We start from the raw sequence: 15,501 nt of genomic DNA on the forward strand, positions 1-15,501 counted from the left end.
GTATGCCCTCAGCCCACTTGCTGAGGTTTGGGTCACATTGAACTGCAGGGTGCTATTTCTGTGTTGTCCCCTGAGAGGCTTCTTTTGGTGGGCAGGTCTTGCCGTCAGACCACATGTCTGCCTACAGTACATCTGTGGAGTTTTCAGTGACTTTAAACTACAGGGCTTTATTTTTATGCTTCTTTTTGTTGGTGGGCAGGGCCTGAAGTCAGTTCAGTGATCTGCTTCTAGGCCACTAATGGGGATAAAGTTGAACTCATGTGTTTGTTTATCTTCCCGTTTTTTTCAGGGCAAGCATCACTTTGGAGGGGTACTAGTCACTGTTGGGGTATACAGAATGAGAACTGGTCAGAGCCACTTTGGAGGAACTCCTACAAGTGGGTTGGGTTTGGTGGGGCAAGTCTGTGGGAGACCATGGGTACGGTGAGCTCAGTGTTAGCAAGCTATGTGGCAAGTGTTCATGCTGGTTCATGCAGGTATCTGGGCATCTAGGTTTGAGGGTGGGTTGCAGAAATGATGCCTACCCACTCTTTTGTTCTTGGATAAATCTTCTAAAGATTCTTGTCCCTCAAGTGCAAGTTCTCAGATTAGTAAATAAATCTCAATTCCATATAACTAGGTATTTTTCAGTTTGCTGCTTCTATGGTGTATCTTGCCAGAATTGTTTATTATGCTGTTTTTTTAAGGGTGGGGATTCATTTTCCTATCATCCTCCAGCTTTCCCAGAGCTAAGCCTGCTGATTTTTAAAATACCTAAAGTTAAGCCTCACTGATTGTAATAACTCATGAAGTTAAGCTCCACTGGTTTACAAAACCAAGTTTTATGTGGACTTGTCTTCCCATTGCAGGTCCTCATGTCTGGGGTGCCTGTTTTGAGGTCTGTTCCTCTTCTTTCTTTGTGTTTGTGGTATCCCTCTCATTTGTGGTTAGTCTCACCAGAAGTTTGGTTTCAAACTGGGTGACTTTCCTACCATTTTTGATGTTGTCTGCTCTCTACAATTAACTGTGGACAGTTTATTCTTCCAGTCTTTGGGTAATTTTCTGGGTTAGTTGCACTGAGGTGGCTGTTATTTAGGTGTCTCCATGGGATGGGGTAAGCTTAGGATCTTCCTACTCTGAAATTTTCCTAAAATTTCCTCCACGTTGTTATTTTAGTATTGGACCGAGGCAATCTAACCCAGGATGTACACATGAAGATGAATAGAATAAGTGAGCTTCTTTTCCTACCTCCAGTACAGTACTTACTAAAAAGGGCCAACAAATTTACATTGCTCTAAAATATAATCTCATCTTTCAAGTTCCTAAAAAATTTTCACTGTTGGAGTTACTAAAGGATTAGTAAAAGTTAAATATTGAGGTATATATTTAATTATCTCAAAAGGCCATTTAAAAGTGAATTAAAAATGAAAAATCTTTAGAGTGAAAGCCAGGTGATTTTGAGAACTCCAAATCCCAAAGTTTAGAGTCTGAGATGAGTATACAAAGCCATTTATGTTTATTCTGGAGAACAAAATACAAAACATTGCTTTAACATTTGAAATCGTTTTTTGAGATACAGACCTATATTAGCTGAACAAAATTAAAAAAAGTCAAGTGTATAATGAAAATGAACTTGAATAGCTGATGGGATTTCAACGAACTGTTATAGACCAAATATATGTGAAGACTGTGTCATGGTAATGCCACAGGGTATTATATAGTCATTAGAAATTATAAACATTAGAGTCCTTCTAATGTCAATATTCTAGGATAGTATACAATATTCTTAAGATTTTTTTTCCAAATAAAATCATAGGCTTTAGTTCATGGTTCATGTGTTCATGTAAACAAATTAAGACTGTAGGTTATTTAAATGTATTTTGTCAAATAAACAAATAAATCATTGAAAAACCCTTGCTTCTACTCTTTATTTTGAAGATAGAACATGGTCCAGCAGGATAGCATAGAAAATTAAGGAATTGAGCTCTGGAGTCAGACTACCTAGATTTGAATCTTAGTTCTGATCCTTACTAGCTGCCTGACAATGGACATTTACTTCATTTCTTTGTGCCTTGGTTCCTAAGTCAGCAAAACAGGGATAAGAATGTTATATATATCACAGGGAAATTGTAAGCATTAAATAAGTTGATATAGATAAAGCACTTAAAACAGAATAAAAGCTCAATAATTATTAGGTACCATGGTTAAAAGGCATATTTTTCAACCTCAAGGAATTTATAATCCCATAAAATGATGATTCCACTTTGGGAGAAAATACATACACATATTAAAAAAGGAAAATAAGTACTAAACAGTTTCATATAAGATACAAAAATAAATGACATTAAAGAATAACAAATCATGGTTAGATTGTAGGTGATTGAATTATGGTATGTTTCTATGTGGGAGAAAGTGGGACTGCTAGTGGAAGTGAAAACATAGGAAAACACCTAGAGGTGGGAATAAGTAAGACACAAGTTTCTTTTATGTGCATTAGAATTTCACTATGCCTATATTTTGTTCTAATTCTTTCAAAATTTAGAATCCATGTAATAAATACGAATCATTATTTTTAACAAAACCATCTATATACTTTAAAATTATTTAAAAGTAAAGCTTTAACATCTGTATGTTAACATCTGTATGTGTGTTATGATCACATTTGAGTTTCAAAAATGCCCTGTAATAAGGCAGGAGTATTATTATTCTTATTTTATAAATGAGGAAGCTGACGATCAGAACTCATGTCACTTGCTTAAAGTTATACCACTTGTAAGTAATAGAGACAAGATTAGCAACCAGGTGTTCTAGCTTCCAATTTAGTGCTCTTCTACCACACTATACTTACTGAATAACAGAAAGCTTAGTACATGATAAATGAGGACTGATTTTTTTGATAAATAGTATGTTTGATCTTTGTCTCAACCAAGGAAAAATGGTATAGGATAAAAGTGTAGATACTGCTAAATCTCAGGTATGTTAAAAATAAAAATAAGTAAGCACCAGTTATTACTATGCCTTAGAAGTCCTCTTTATTTCTGGTTTGAGTGTTTTCCTAAAGGGCTGCAACATTAGAAGTGAAATAGAAATAACATACACATGGAAGATTCAGATAGAACTTCTCCTTTCATAACTTTCTTTTTTTCTTCACCATTATCATTTATTTCCTCTGAGGTAATGTGCCTTTTGAAACACATAATAAAGGAACAGACCACACTTCAGCAAAACCTTGCCATGAATATTATATTTCAGCTATAATCAAGTTGTGTCTTAAGAACAAAGATTCCACTGTAATATAAAACCCACTGTAAATATATCCTTGATACTCCTGTCAATATGCCAATAAAGAAGTAAAAAGTATAAAACAATAATAAAACAACTTCTACTCATAAATGTATATCATAGAGCAAAATCTCTGACATAGTTGTATAAATATAAGTACTTCTTAAAACAATTTGTAATATCAACATTCAAATTTTTATTCAGAAACCTATTGGAGCTAGTTTTGATACCAGTAATAAGCATGTAGAAGAAAAGTAGAATCCCTTCTCTCTTCTTTAGATAAATTTTAAATTACTTTTGTTCATATATGGAGGTGCCAGTTGTCTAGTTTCTTAAGGAAGGATTGTATGTCATATAGGGAGAGAATTACCTATAATAATGTCAATAAGCCACAAAAACTCCACTATTCTCTTTTGAGAGCCTGGGGTTAGGAGCAGAAGAAAACTGGACACAAACTGGTTTTTGACCAGGCTTATATTCTTCAGTTTCCAGATTGCACATTGCATGGGGCCTTTAGGACTATTTGGTAGGATATTACTGTTCTATCACTTGCATATTCTATTTTGGAAAAAAAATGGCCCTACTTTGCCTAGTCAGTCAATATTACAAAGAAAGAGGGTGATGGGACATTTTATGTAGGTCCTCGGTTATTCCAGTTCTCATCTGATGACATGCCTGCAAAGGGATATGTTAGGATGATTGGGGACTAATTGCTAATTTTGTATCTTAAAAAGCTATTTCTTATCCTTTGTAAAGTTTTTATTTGAGGAGAAAATCTTTGATCTCAGATCCATTTTTTTTAACAATGCCAAGACAAAAATATTCTTCACCTTTTGGTGAATGATCAAACAAACCACTTATAATTTAGTTCATAGTTGTGGACCGAATTTTTAACACTTAAAATATCTTTACAACCCCTAACAGTGTGGATTCATAAATGAGATATATTTATAGGCACATATTCATTTAAGTATTTGTAAATTATTAATGGAAATTCTTATTTTTATTACAAATAGTTTGAGATAATACTTGTTTGGGAAACTCTTTTCATTGATTTGCATTAGAAATAGGCTTAAATTATTCTTTACATATTTCTTCTTCTTTCTCTGGCAAAGAGGCCTTTTTCTTGGGTACATAAGTCACACTGGACAAAGAATGTTTTCTAATTGTAGACAGCCTTCTCCTAAAGTTCCCCCCTGAAAAGAAATATAGGAGAGGGTCAAAGCAACAATTTGATGCAGCCAGAGACAAGGTTATGACCACTGACTTTTGCATTCTAAGAACAGAATCACAGGGTTTAGTTTCATTGTGTAATAAATGAAGGTGGATGGTGCGTTGAATATGATATGGCATGAAGCTGATCAAAAAGGCAGCTGTCACAACTATGATCATTCCTATAGCTTTTTTACGGCTTGACAGATTTTTGTTCATTGAATTTTTCAGTAAGGTTAAAATGATCATTGTGTAACAGACAATTATAATAACAAAAGGAATAATAAATCCGACAAACAATGACACATAATGCAAGACCAAAACATGATTTTTAGCCTGATTGTCCTGTGGAGGCTCAAAGCACTTGGTATTGTTTTTCTCATCTTTGTAAGATGTGGACATTAAAAATGGAGAACTGGTCAAAATTACAAAAATCCAAATGCCAACACACACAAATTTGGCTTTCTTATGTTTAACCAAATTAATGTTCTGGACTGGGAAAACAATTGCAATGCACCGGAAAAAACTCATGGCTGTCATAAAGAAGATACTACAATAGAGGTTGACATACAAGGCATAGGTGCTGAGGCGGCACAAAAAGTCACCAAAGAGCCAAATGCCTTTGTGAACATAATAGACCACACGGAGAGGCAGTGTACACACGCACAGTAGATCTGCTACTGCTAAATTAATCATGTATACTTGGAAAGCTGACTTCTCATGATATGTTTTTATGAGGACATAGAGCACAAAGCTATTGCCAAAGAAGCCCACGACGGAGATCATAGAGTACAGGGTAGAATACACTTGATTGCGGAAGTCATCAATGGTATCATTGCACGTGTTATTACTGGCAGAAGAAACTGTCAGATTTCCAACTCCATCCATATTTCTCTAGGAATGTCTGCTTGGTGCCTAAAATACATACATATATATAAAAATTTTTTTCTTGCCATTTTTTACCAGATAATAAATTACAGGAAGTACTAAGATTTCACTTTGTAGTGTCATTATATATACTTTTTGACCATGGTAAGAAGCACAAGTGGTGGGGAAATGAAGAGATATTCAGCTGCATCTTGCCCCCAAGAGAAGGGTTTGGGTCCTACAGGCTCAAAGAAAACTCTTTTTCCCCTCTTTTTTCCATCCAAGTTTGCCTAATGGACTTACTCTTAATCTTCAAGACCTAGCTAAAACATCTCTGCTTTTCTTTAAGTCATATTACTCTAGTACTATCCTGTAAATCTTCCTTTTAATTGAGTTTGTTTCTCTATTAGATAAAATCTTTAAAGATAGTAGTTTCATAAATATAAATTTCATCTATCTTCTATCTACCTATAGTTATATATCTATCATCATCTACCTATTGGAAGAGTATTGAATTCACTTGGAGAATATGATCTAGGTGAAAATGCTTGTTTTCTTCAAGAAAGCTGCCTAGGTAACATCTGCTGGTTGATGCTCATCCAGTTGCTTTAATTAGAGAAAAAAGTTCCAGAGGTAAAACACGTTTCTAAAATCTGCACCATAAGTTAAGGCTCTGAGGAAAGATGTAGCATAACTAGTTGAAATATACTTTCTGGGTAAGGGTATTGTAACTGTTTATCCTTGTTCTCTTCCTAGACTCACTCTCAAAGTCATACTATTCAACAATACACGATCATTTCTCTTTATACCAAGGGGTTGTTACTTGGTCTAATTTAGTTAAGTTATATCAAGACGGTCAATTAAGGCAGTAAACAAGCTCTGATCAGATAGAGCTAGGGATGAGACAATGTAGAAGTAATGATTTCTAGTGTTCCTCCAGATTCTTTTATTCTTTAAGAAAGTGGGAGCACCTCATCAATGTATAATATGGTGGATAATTTTTTACTGAAGTCTTATTTCTTGGACTTTTACACAGTTTCTGCTCCCTAGTAAGAAAGAGTTGGTTGGGGTTTGTAAGGTGGAAAGACTGACTGAATATAAAGAAGTCCCAACAATAGAGGGGACTGATCTTGTCTCTGAATTATAAATACAGAAACAGACAGCTATGGTAGTGGTTGTAGGTGGGATATAACTTCCCGGGTTTACTACTGCTAACAACTTGGCCAGTTCCATTTTTTCTTTGATTAAAAAATTTCATTATTTTTCACCAAGAACTGTTGGTATATGACAAAAACAATGAGAGTGGATATCTAAGATCAAAGAGAAAAACGAGGTGACTATTCCCAACTTCTGGTTTATTTCTCGGGTTTTTTTCCAGCTATCCACCTCTTTCACCATTGGCTCCCTGAACTCAGGTGCAATTATGGGAAAAAGGGAAACCACCTAAGCTTAATCTAGTCTTTTTTTGTTAGCCCTATTACTAGGTTTTCCACAAACTGGGCAGTGTTATGCTGAGGCACTAGATGGTGCTGTTGAGATTTTTGATATAACTTGTTTTAAGAACTACACTTGAAAGATATTAGATAATTACCATCTGTCTTTCCTACCACCATCTTTACTCACTACATCATTATTTCCAGAATAATTTCCCTATATTGGAGCTTTCAACTATGTCATGCTCTGTTCTAAAACCTTCAATGGTCACTGAGTGCCTTCAGAATAAAATCCAAACTTCTTGGCCTGATATTTAAGGATCTCTACACTCTAGTTGCAACTGAATTTTCTTAGCTTCTCTTTCACTTTTCTCTTTTACACACCTTATATTTCTTTTTTTAAAAATGTTTATTTATTTATTTTGAGATAGAGCATGAGCAGGGGAGGGGCAGAGAGAGGGAGAGAAAGAATCTCAAGCAGGCTCTGTGATGTTAGCCCAGAGCCCTATGCGGGGCTTGATCTCACAGAGAGATCATGGCCTGAGCCAATATCAAGAGTTGGATACTTAACGGACTGAGACACCCAGGCACCCCTACACACACTGTACTTCAATGAAACAACTATTTTATTATGCTAGGGACATGTGTTACATGTTTTCCCATCTGCTATCTTTTTTCATGGTATTTCTTTTTCCCTAAATGCTTTTTGTTTCATCTATGTATATGCAAAAACTACCCCCCCCCCCCTTTAGCTCAAATTACACCCTCCTTGACTAAGAATTTCCTTATCCTCCTTCCACAGTAATTTCTATCATATTCTCTTCTGGGGAACTTTAAATTTATCTTTCAGATCAGCAATTTGTACATATATGTTGTCTTTCCTTACAGACTATCTTGTTGATATATAAGAAAGCATGTCACACAGGGCTAATACATATGTACCTTGACCATAAGTGCTCAATAAATTTTGGTTGAATGAATGAATACATGAATGGTGAACAAGTTTGTTATCTGAAAGTTTTTTTTTTAAGTTTATTTACTTATTTTAGAGAGAGAATGAGCAGGGGATGGGCAGAGAGAGAGAGGGAATCCCAAGTAGGCTCTACACTGTCAGAGTGGAGCTTGATGCAGGGCTCAAAACCCACGAACCTTGAGATCATGACCTAAGTCAAAACCGAGAGTTGGACACTTAACTGACTGAGCCACCCAGGTGCCCCTTAAAGTATTATTTATAATTTAAAACCACTTAGAGTTATTTTTGCATTCCAATATCATTTAAAATTATTCCACCCTCAGAGCCTAAAGCAAAGTTGCTTCCTAAAGTATTAAGAAAAGCACTAAATAATAAAGCTAACTGTAAGATTAAAAAACATTCATATCTTGACACAGACCACCCATTTATTTTTCTGTTAAATATTAGAAATTTGAAATTCCCAGATCTTTGAATAAAAGATGCCAAATAAAACTGATAAATAAATTAACGAAAAACAGATGGTCATTTGTCCCATTAATAAACTTTCTAGTCCTTACAGACCAACTTAAGTTTTCCTAGTAATGTTTGTATTTAGTTTCAATTGTTTATTTATAATTAAGTCACATCCATGACTTATATTAGATTATAAAAAGAAAATTATAAAACTTTCAAACAAGTAATGAATCCTGGAGGGGTAGAGATCACTTAGTCTAAGGCACTCATTTCACAAATGATGGCTTTGCTTATCTTAAACAACATTTAATTCATTTTTATAGAACTTACTATGTATGATCCCCCAATAATGAGATCTATGCTGTAAGGATACATAGATACCTAAGATCCCATCCATGCCTTCAAGCAGCTCATAATCTGTTCATGGAGAGGAGTGATGACTGAGAATTATGGAGAGGTTACAACACAGTATGATAAGAACTATCTTAGAACAAAGCAAATGGGCTATTAATTGGTTAATATAAACAAGAAATAAACATACATAAAATTAATTTTTGGTTCAGATTACAAAAAAGGTTACTTTGTTAAGATAATTTGCAAGTTGAAGAAACAAGATTGATTTAGAAAATGGAGCCATACCTCTTTCTGACACTGCAGTGCCTTTCACAAATGTTCCTAGTTAGTGGTCAGTGCTTCTTATAATGTAATTTCAGATGAAGCCTAAGCTGAAATCATAAGATTGAAAAAAAAGTTAATGACATTAGAAGTATTCTGGAAGGGTCATGGGAGCTTAGTGGCCTTAAGTACAGATACAGAGTGTGTCATGGGACATCACAGCTTTAGGACAGATTTAGGGCTAGTTATTGGATTCCATGCTTCCTTCTTTTCCTTCCATTCATTTTTACATCCCCAGGGGAGAAACTTGGAATACAGACCAGGGCTGATCACAGATATTTGTTTCTGTGTGCAGGAAGCTTCCATATCTAAAGATGAACACAGTATCATAAAAATACTCCTCTCTCTATGAAACCATGATATTTCCCCTATTTTCTTTTCTAAACCATTTGGTATTAAGTTCAAAGGGGAAATAATTTGGAAGTTCATATCTGAAGATATAGTTTGCTAGAAAGAAGACTTAGAACATTAAAAATTTCAGATATATCTATCTGGAATGGTTTAGGGACAATTTTCCTTTAAGGAATAATAGATTAGAGGACCTTGGACTCTTCTCCCTAAAAATCTCATAATAGTAGTTATTGTTTATATCACTAATTTGGCATATATTATATACCTGCAGAAACCAACTGTTTTGTAGTTTGTACAGTTAACTTTTCATGAGTATATGCTTCTTCTCTTCAATTAAACCATATCAGAAAATCTAACAAAGTATAACAAATCTCCAAGAAATGAACAAAGAAGGGTTTTCATGAAAAATTAGCAACCTGGATACTTCCCCCTTAAATTTGTATTCCCCTATGGCAATTTTCATCCCTGTCTGCAAGGACTACGGAGACTGGCCACTTTTTTATTTATCTATGGTCTAAGTACCAACAAAATAAACACCTTCCTCCAGTTTATTCTTAGCAAGTATAAACACACTGGGCCTTTGTAAAGAACTCTGCTGAAAAAAAAGGAAATCACAAGGAAAATAAAGGAAATTCAGAAATATAAAATATAGATATATTTAAAAGAAGGAATCTCAACCTATAGCTATAATATTGTGTACTGAATCCACCCTGTGTTCAGATAATCATTTTAAGATGTTCTCCAACTTCTTTTCCCTTTCTGAATTTCCCTCCTTCTCCAGGTAAGGAGTTGACATAGGTAATGCACTACTAGCAGTCTGGATGAAGTATGGACTGAAGGTGGGGAATTAGTCAAATTAGTCAAACTGTGTTGGCTTTTATTCAGTAAACTTTTTTTTGCTTAGCTTGTCCTAGGTCTCTGTAATCAATAAAGGTATACTGACAGAATATCGAATGAAAAAAGTCTTCTCTGAACCTTAAATTATATAATTCCATTCATTTATAGAGAAAATTAACTTTGGCTCTGTCACAATTTTGTATTTAGACAAAACATATTTTTTCCTAGTGTGCAAAGAGAAAGAAAGTTTATGAATTTCCAAGACCTATCTGTGAGAAGTATAATATTACCAGACTAATGTACTAGTTATCCATTTCCATGGTAGCTGTGCAATTATAACTTAATTCACACTACATGTACAAATAAGTAAATGTCACATTGTCTGGGCAACAGTGTAGTGTTTCCTCAAGTTTGGGATTCTGAGGTGTCTTCTATTATTTCCTAAGAAATTCTGAGCTTTGCACATAGTGGGCATTCAATACTTTGACTCATTACCTTTCTTTTTTTTCTTTTTTTTTTTTTCAGTTTCCTAGAGGATTCTTGTCTCTGACAGCAGCTTCTGCCAAAATTAGATTCTACCATTCTTATCTGGGTGATTGGGTGGGTAGACGTCAGACAAAAAAGTAAGAGTATGAGTATGTGATTTTTAAATTTTAATTATTTAATTCAGGAGTTGCTCAGAACTTTTATTTGGGTCATTTGAAGTCCATGAACGTGTGTGTGTGTGTGTGTGTGTGTGTGTGTAAATTTCTTTCCTTCAGCCCTTAACTTCCATTGAACCTGTAACATGGTCAAGCTCCAGTGAATGAGGGAAATAAGAGATACAGAGATAATCTGAGAATACAAGGCCCCAATTCATGTACCATAGTCTTTATTGTTGCTGCATTAGAACTACCTACAAACAAGAATGACTTATACACTTTGTGTTCTCTAAGCATGGTCTGGGTAGAGCTGATGATATACAAGTGTCCCTAGGCTTGTGTCTTCTATCAAATGAAGATAGTAATAGTGATTCTTTTTCATTTCTAATAAAAAAAAGTCATTCCTGTTCTTCTCAATCTAATTTAGTATCTTTCTCCATTAAAGTTCTGCAGTATTTTGTTTTTACTGTTCTTGATCATTTTCATTTCTTGTTTTGTGTCATACTCATCTCCTGGTTTTTCAATTTAAACTTCTTCATAATTCCCACTCCAGTTCCACTAGAATTAAATAACAAAAAACAAGTCTTATTCTTTTTGTATTTCATGCTATGTACAGTTCAATGTGTTTTAAATATTGGGTGATTTGAATTAATTTTTATATACTTTCATTAATGTCTTATCAAAATAAGAGAGAATCTTTGCATGTAGAAAGACAATGAACATGGTACAAAGTTTGTAGAACTGATAGGCATAAGACCTGGACCATCCTCAGACTATGGTGGGTGATTAATTGTGTGATCTTGAATAAATCACTTCGACTCTGTGATCTTTTCACTTATTTGCAATTAAATAGGTTTATATTATATGATCTCTGAATTTCCTTTCAGTTTCCCATTGTATAAAACTATGAAGACCAGGGTACTTTTTTTCCTTGGTTTACTTTAATCCTAGGGAAAAAAGAGCAAGTAGGATGAGAGATCTATGGCTTTACTGAAGAGAAATATGGACAAAAGTTGTTTGAAAGCTTGATTTAAGACTATTAAGATATTCCCTGAGTTTTAGGTTAACATTTGAGAGAAATACTCAATTCTTCTTTGAATGTATTAGCTGCTCTCAGAATATTAACTTGGTCAGAACCTCTAAAGGCAACACAAGCATTTTTAGTGGTTTCTAAACTAGTGCTAATCTTATGATGTAAAGCTGTCCCACTTTCTTTTGTTTCTTTAATTTTTAATTTTTTAAAATTTACATCCAAATTAGTTAGCATATAGTGCAACAATGATGAAAAGAGTAGATTCCTTAGTGCCCCTTACCCATTTAGCCTATATCCCCTCCCACATCCCCTCCAGGAACCCTCTGTTTGTTCTCCATATTCACGACTCTATTCTGTTTTGTCCTTTGCCCTCTTTTTATATTATTTTTGCTTCCCTTCCCTTATGTTCATGTTTTGCCTCTTAAAGTACTCATATGAGTGAAATCATATGATTTTTGTCTTTCTTTGACTGACTAATTTCACTTAGCATAATACCCTCCAGTTCCATCCACATAGTTGCAAATGGCAAGATTTCATTCTTTTGATTTCCAAGTAATACTCCATTGTATATATATATACCACATTTTCTTTATCCATTCATCCATCGAAGGACATTGGGCTCTTTCCATACTTTGGCTATTCTTGATAGTGCTGCTGTAAACATAAGGGTGCATGTGTCCCTTTGAAACAGCACACCTGTGTTCCATGGATAAATGCCTAGTAGTGCAATTGCTGGGTTCTAGGGTAGTTCTATTTTTAGTTTTTTGAGGAACCTCCATACTGTTTTCCAGAGTGGCTGCACCAGCTTGCATTCCCACCAACAATGCAAAAGAGACCCTCTTTCTCCACATCCTTGCCAACATCTTTTGTTGCCTGAGTTGTTAATGTTAGCCATGCTGACAGGTGTAAGGTGGTATCTCATTGTGGTTTTGATTTGTATTTCCCCGATGATGAGTGATGTTGAACATTTATTCATGTGTCGATTGGCCATCTGGATGTCTTCTTTGGAGAAGTGTCTATTCATGTCTTTTGCCCATTTCTTCACTGGATTATTTGTTTTTTGGGTGTTGAGTTTGATAAGTTCTTTATAGAATTTGGATACTAACCCTTTATCTCATATGTCATTTGCAAATATCTTCTCCCATTCTGTCAGTTGCCTTTTAGTTTTGCTGATTGTTTCCTTGGCTGTGCAGAAGCTTTTTATTTTGATGAAGTCCCAGTAGTTCATTTTCGCTTTTGTTTCCCTTGCCTCCAGAGACGTGTTGAGAAAGAAGTTGCTGCGGCCAAAATCAAAGAGGTATTTGCCTGCTCTCTTCTCAAGGATTTTGATAGCTTCCTGTATTACATTGAGGTCTTTCATCCATTTTGAGTTTATTTTTGTGTATGGTGTAAGAAAGTGGTCCAGGTTCATTCTTCTGCATGTCGCTGTCCAATTTTCCCAGCACCACTTGCTGAACAGACTGTCTTTATTCCATTGGCTATTCTTTCCTGCTTTGTCAAAGATTAGTTGGCCATACATTTGTGGGTCCATTTCTGGGTTCTCTATTCTTTTCCATTGGTCTGAGAGTCTGTTCTTGTGCCAGTACCATACTGTCTTGATGATTACAGCTTTGTAGTATAGCTTGAAGTCTGGGATTGTGATGCCTCCTGCTTTGGTTTTCTTCTTCTATATTGCTTTGGCTATTCGGGGTCTTTTCTGGTTCCATATAAATTTGAGGATTATTTGTTCTAGTTCTGTGAAGAATGTTGCTGTTACTTTGATAGAGATTGCATTCAATATGATGATTGCTTTGGGTAGTATCAACATTTTAACAATATTTGTTCTTCCTATCCAGGAGCATGGAATCTTTTTCCATTTCTTTGTGTCTTCTTCAATTTCTTTCATAAGCTTTGTATAGTTTTCAGTGTATAGATTTTTCACCTCTTTGGTTAGATTTATTCCTACGTATTTTATGGTTTTTTGTGCAACTGTAAATGGGATCTATTCCTTGATTTCTCTTTATGTCACTTCATTGTTGGTGTATAGGAATGCAACCTATTTCTGTGCATTGATTTTATATCCTGCAACTTTGCTGAATTCATGGATCAGTTCTAGCAGGTTTTTGGTGGAATCTTTCGGGTTTTCCGTATAGAGTATCATGTCATCTGCAAAGAGTGAAAGTTTGACTTCCTCCTGGCCAATTTGTGTGCCTTTTATTTCTTTGTGTTGTCTGATTGCAGAGGCTAGGACTTCCAATAGTATGTTGAATAACAGTGGCAAGAGTGGACATCCCTGTCTTGTTCCTGACCTTAGGGGGAAAGCTCTCAGTTTTTCCCCATTGAGGATGATATTAGCATTGGGTTGCTCATATATGGTCTTTATGATCTTGAGGTATGCTCCTTCTATCCCTACTATCTTGAGGGTTTTTATCAAGAAAGGATGCTGTATTTTGTCAAATGCTTTCTCTGCATCTATTGAGAGGATCATGTATTTCTTGTCCTTTTTTTTACTGATGTGATGAATCTCGTTAATTGCTTTGTGGATATTGAACCAGCCTTGCATCCCAGGTATAAATCCCACTTGGTCATGGTGAATATATTTTTTTAATTTTTTGTTGGGTCCAGTTGGCTAATATCTTGTTGAGGATTTTTGCATCCATGTTCATCAGGGAAATCTCTCTATACTTTCCTTTTTAGTGGGGTCTTTGTGTAGTTTTGGAATCAAGGTAATGCTAGCTTCATAGAAAGAGTTTCGAAGTTTTCTTTCCATTTCTATTTTTTGGAACAGCTTCAAGAAAATAGGTGTTAACTCTTTCTTAAATGTTGGCTAGAATTCCCCTGGAAAGCCATCTGGCCCTGGACTCTTGTTTTTTGGCAGATTTCTGATTACTAATTCGATTTCCTTATTGGTTATGGGTCTGTACAAGTTTTCTATTTCCTCCTGTTTCAGTTTTGGTAGTGTATCTGTTTCTAGGAATTCTTCTATTTCTTCCAGATTACCCATTTTATTGGCATATAATTACTTATAATATTCTCTTATTATTGTTTTTATTTCTGTTGTGTTGGTTGTGATATCTCCTTTTTCATTCTTGATTTTATTTATTTGTGCCCTTTCCTTTCTCTTTTTGGTCAAATTGGCTAGTGGTTTATCAATTTTGTTAATTCTTTCAAAGAACCAGCTTCTGGTTTCATTGATCTGTTCTACTGCTTTTTTGGTTTCGATAGCATTAATTTCTGCTCTAAACTTTATTATTTCCTGTCTTCTGCTGGTTCTGGGTTTTATTTGCTGTTCTTTTTCCAGCTCCTTAAGGTGTAAGGTTAGGTTGTGTATCTGAGATCTTTCTTCTTTCTTTAGGAAGGCCTGGATTGCTATATACTTTCCTCTTATGACCATCTTTGCTGTATCTGAGAGATTTTGGCTTCTGGTGTTATCATTTTCATTGACTTCCATATACTTTTTAATTTCCTCTTTAACTGCTTAGTTAGCCCATTCATTCTTTAGTAGGATGTTCTTAAGTCTCCAAATATTTGTTACCTTTCCAAATTTTTTCTTGTGGTTGATTTCGAGTTTCATAGCATTGTGGTATGAAAAGACACACGGTATGATCTCAATCTTTTTGTACTTACTTAGGGATGATTTGTGTCCCAGTATATGGTCTATTTTGTTCCATGTGCACTGGAGAAGAATGTATATACTGCTTCTTTAGGATGAAATGTTTTGAATATATCTGTTAAGTCCATCTGGTCCAGTGTGTCATTCAAAACCATTTTTTCCTTGTTGATTTT

General features: G+C 34.9%; 1 protein-coding gene across 5 annotated transcripts in view; it reads right to left on the reverse strand.

The window, feature by feature from the left end:
* Nucleotides 1-1,889: 1,889 nt before the first annotated feature.
* CYSLTR1 (cysteinyl leukotriene receptor 1) overlaps nt 1,890-15,501 on the reverse strand; it is a 47,972-nt gene continuing 34,360 nt past the window's right edge. For all 5 annotated transcript variants that reach the window (XM_047844821.1, XM_047844819.1, XM_047844820.1 and 2 more), the window contains 2 exons: nt 8,839-8,924; nt 1,890-5,388 (listed from right to left, as the gene is read on the reverse strand). In XM_047844821.1, the coding sequence (XP_047700777.1) occupies nt 4,339-5,361 (1,023 nt within the window). In that variant the 5' untranslated portion in view covers nt 5,362-5,388; nt 8,839-8,924 and the 3' untranslated portion in view covers nt 1,890-4,338. The remainder of the gene's footprint in view (nt 5,389-8,838; nt 8,925-15,501) is intronic.

The sequence above is a fragment of the Prionailurus viverrinus genome, chromosome X, assembly GCF_022837055.1.
Source record: "Prionailurus viverrinus isolate Anna chromosome X, UM_Priviv_1.0, whole genome shotgun sequence".
NCBI lineage: Eukaryota > Metazoa > Chordata > Mammalia > Carnivora > Felidae > Prionailurus > Prionailurus viverrinus.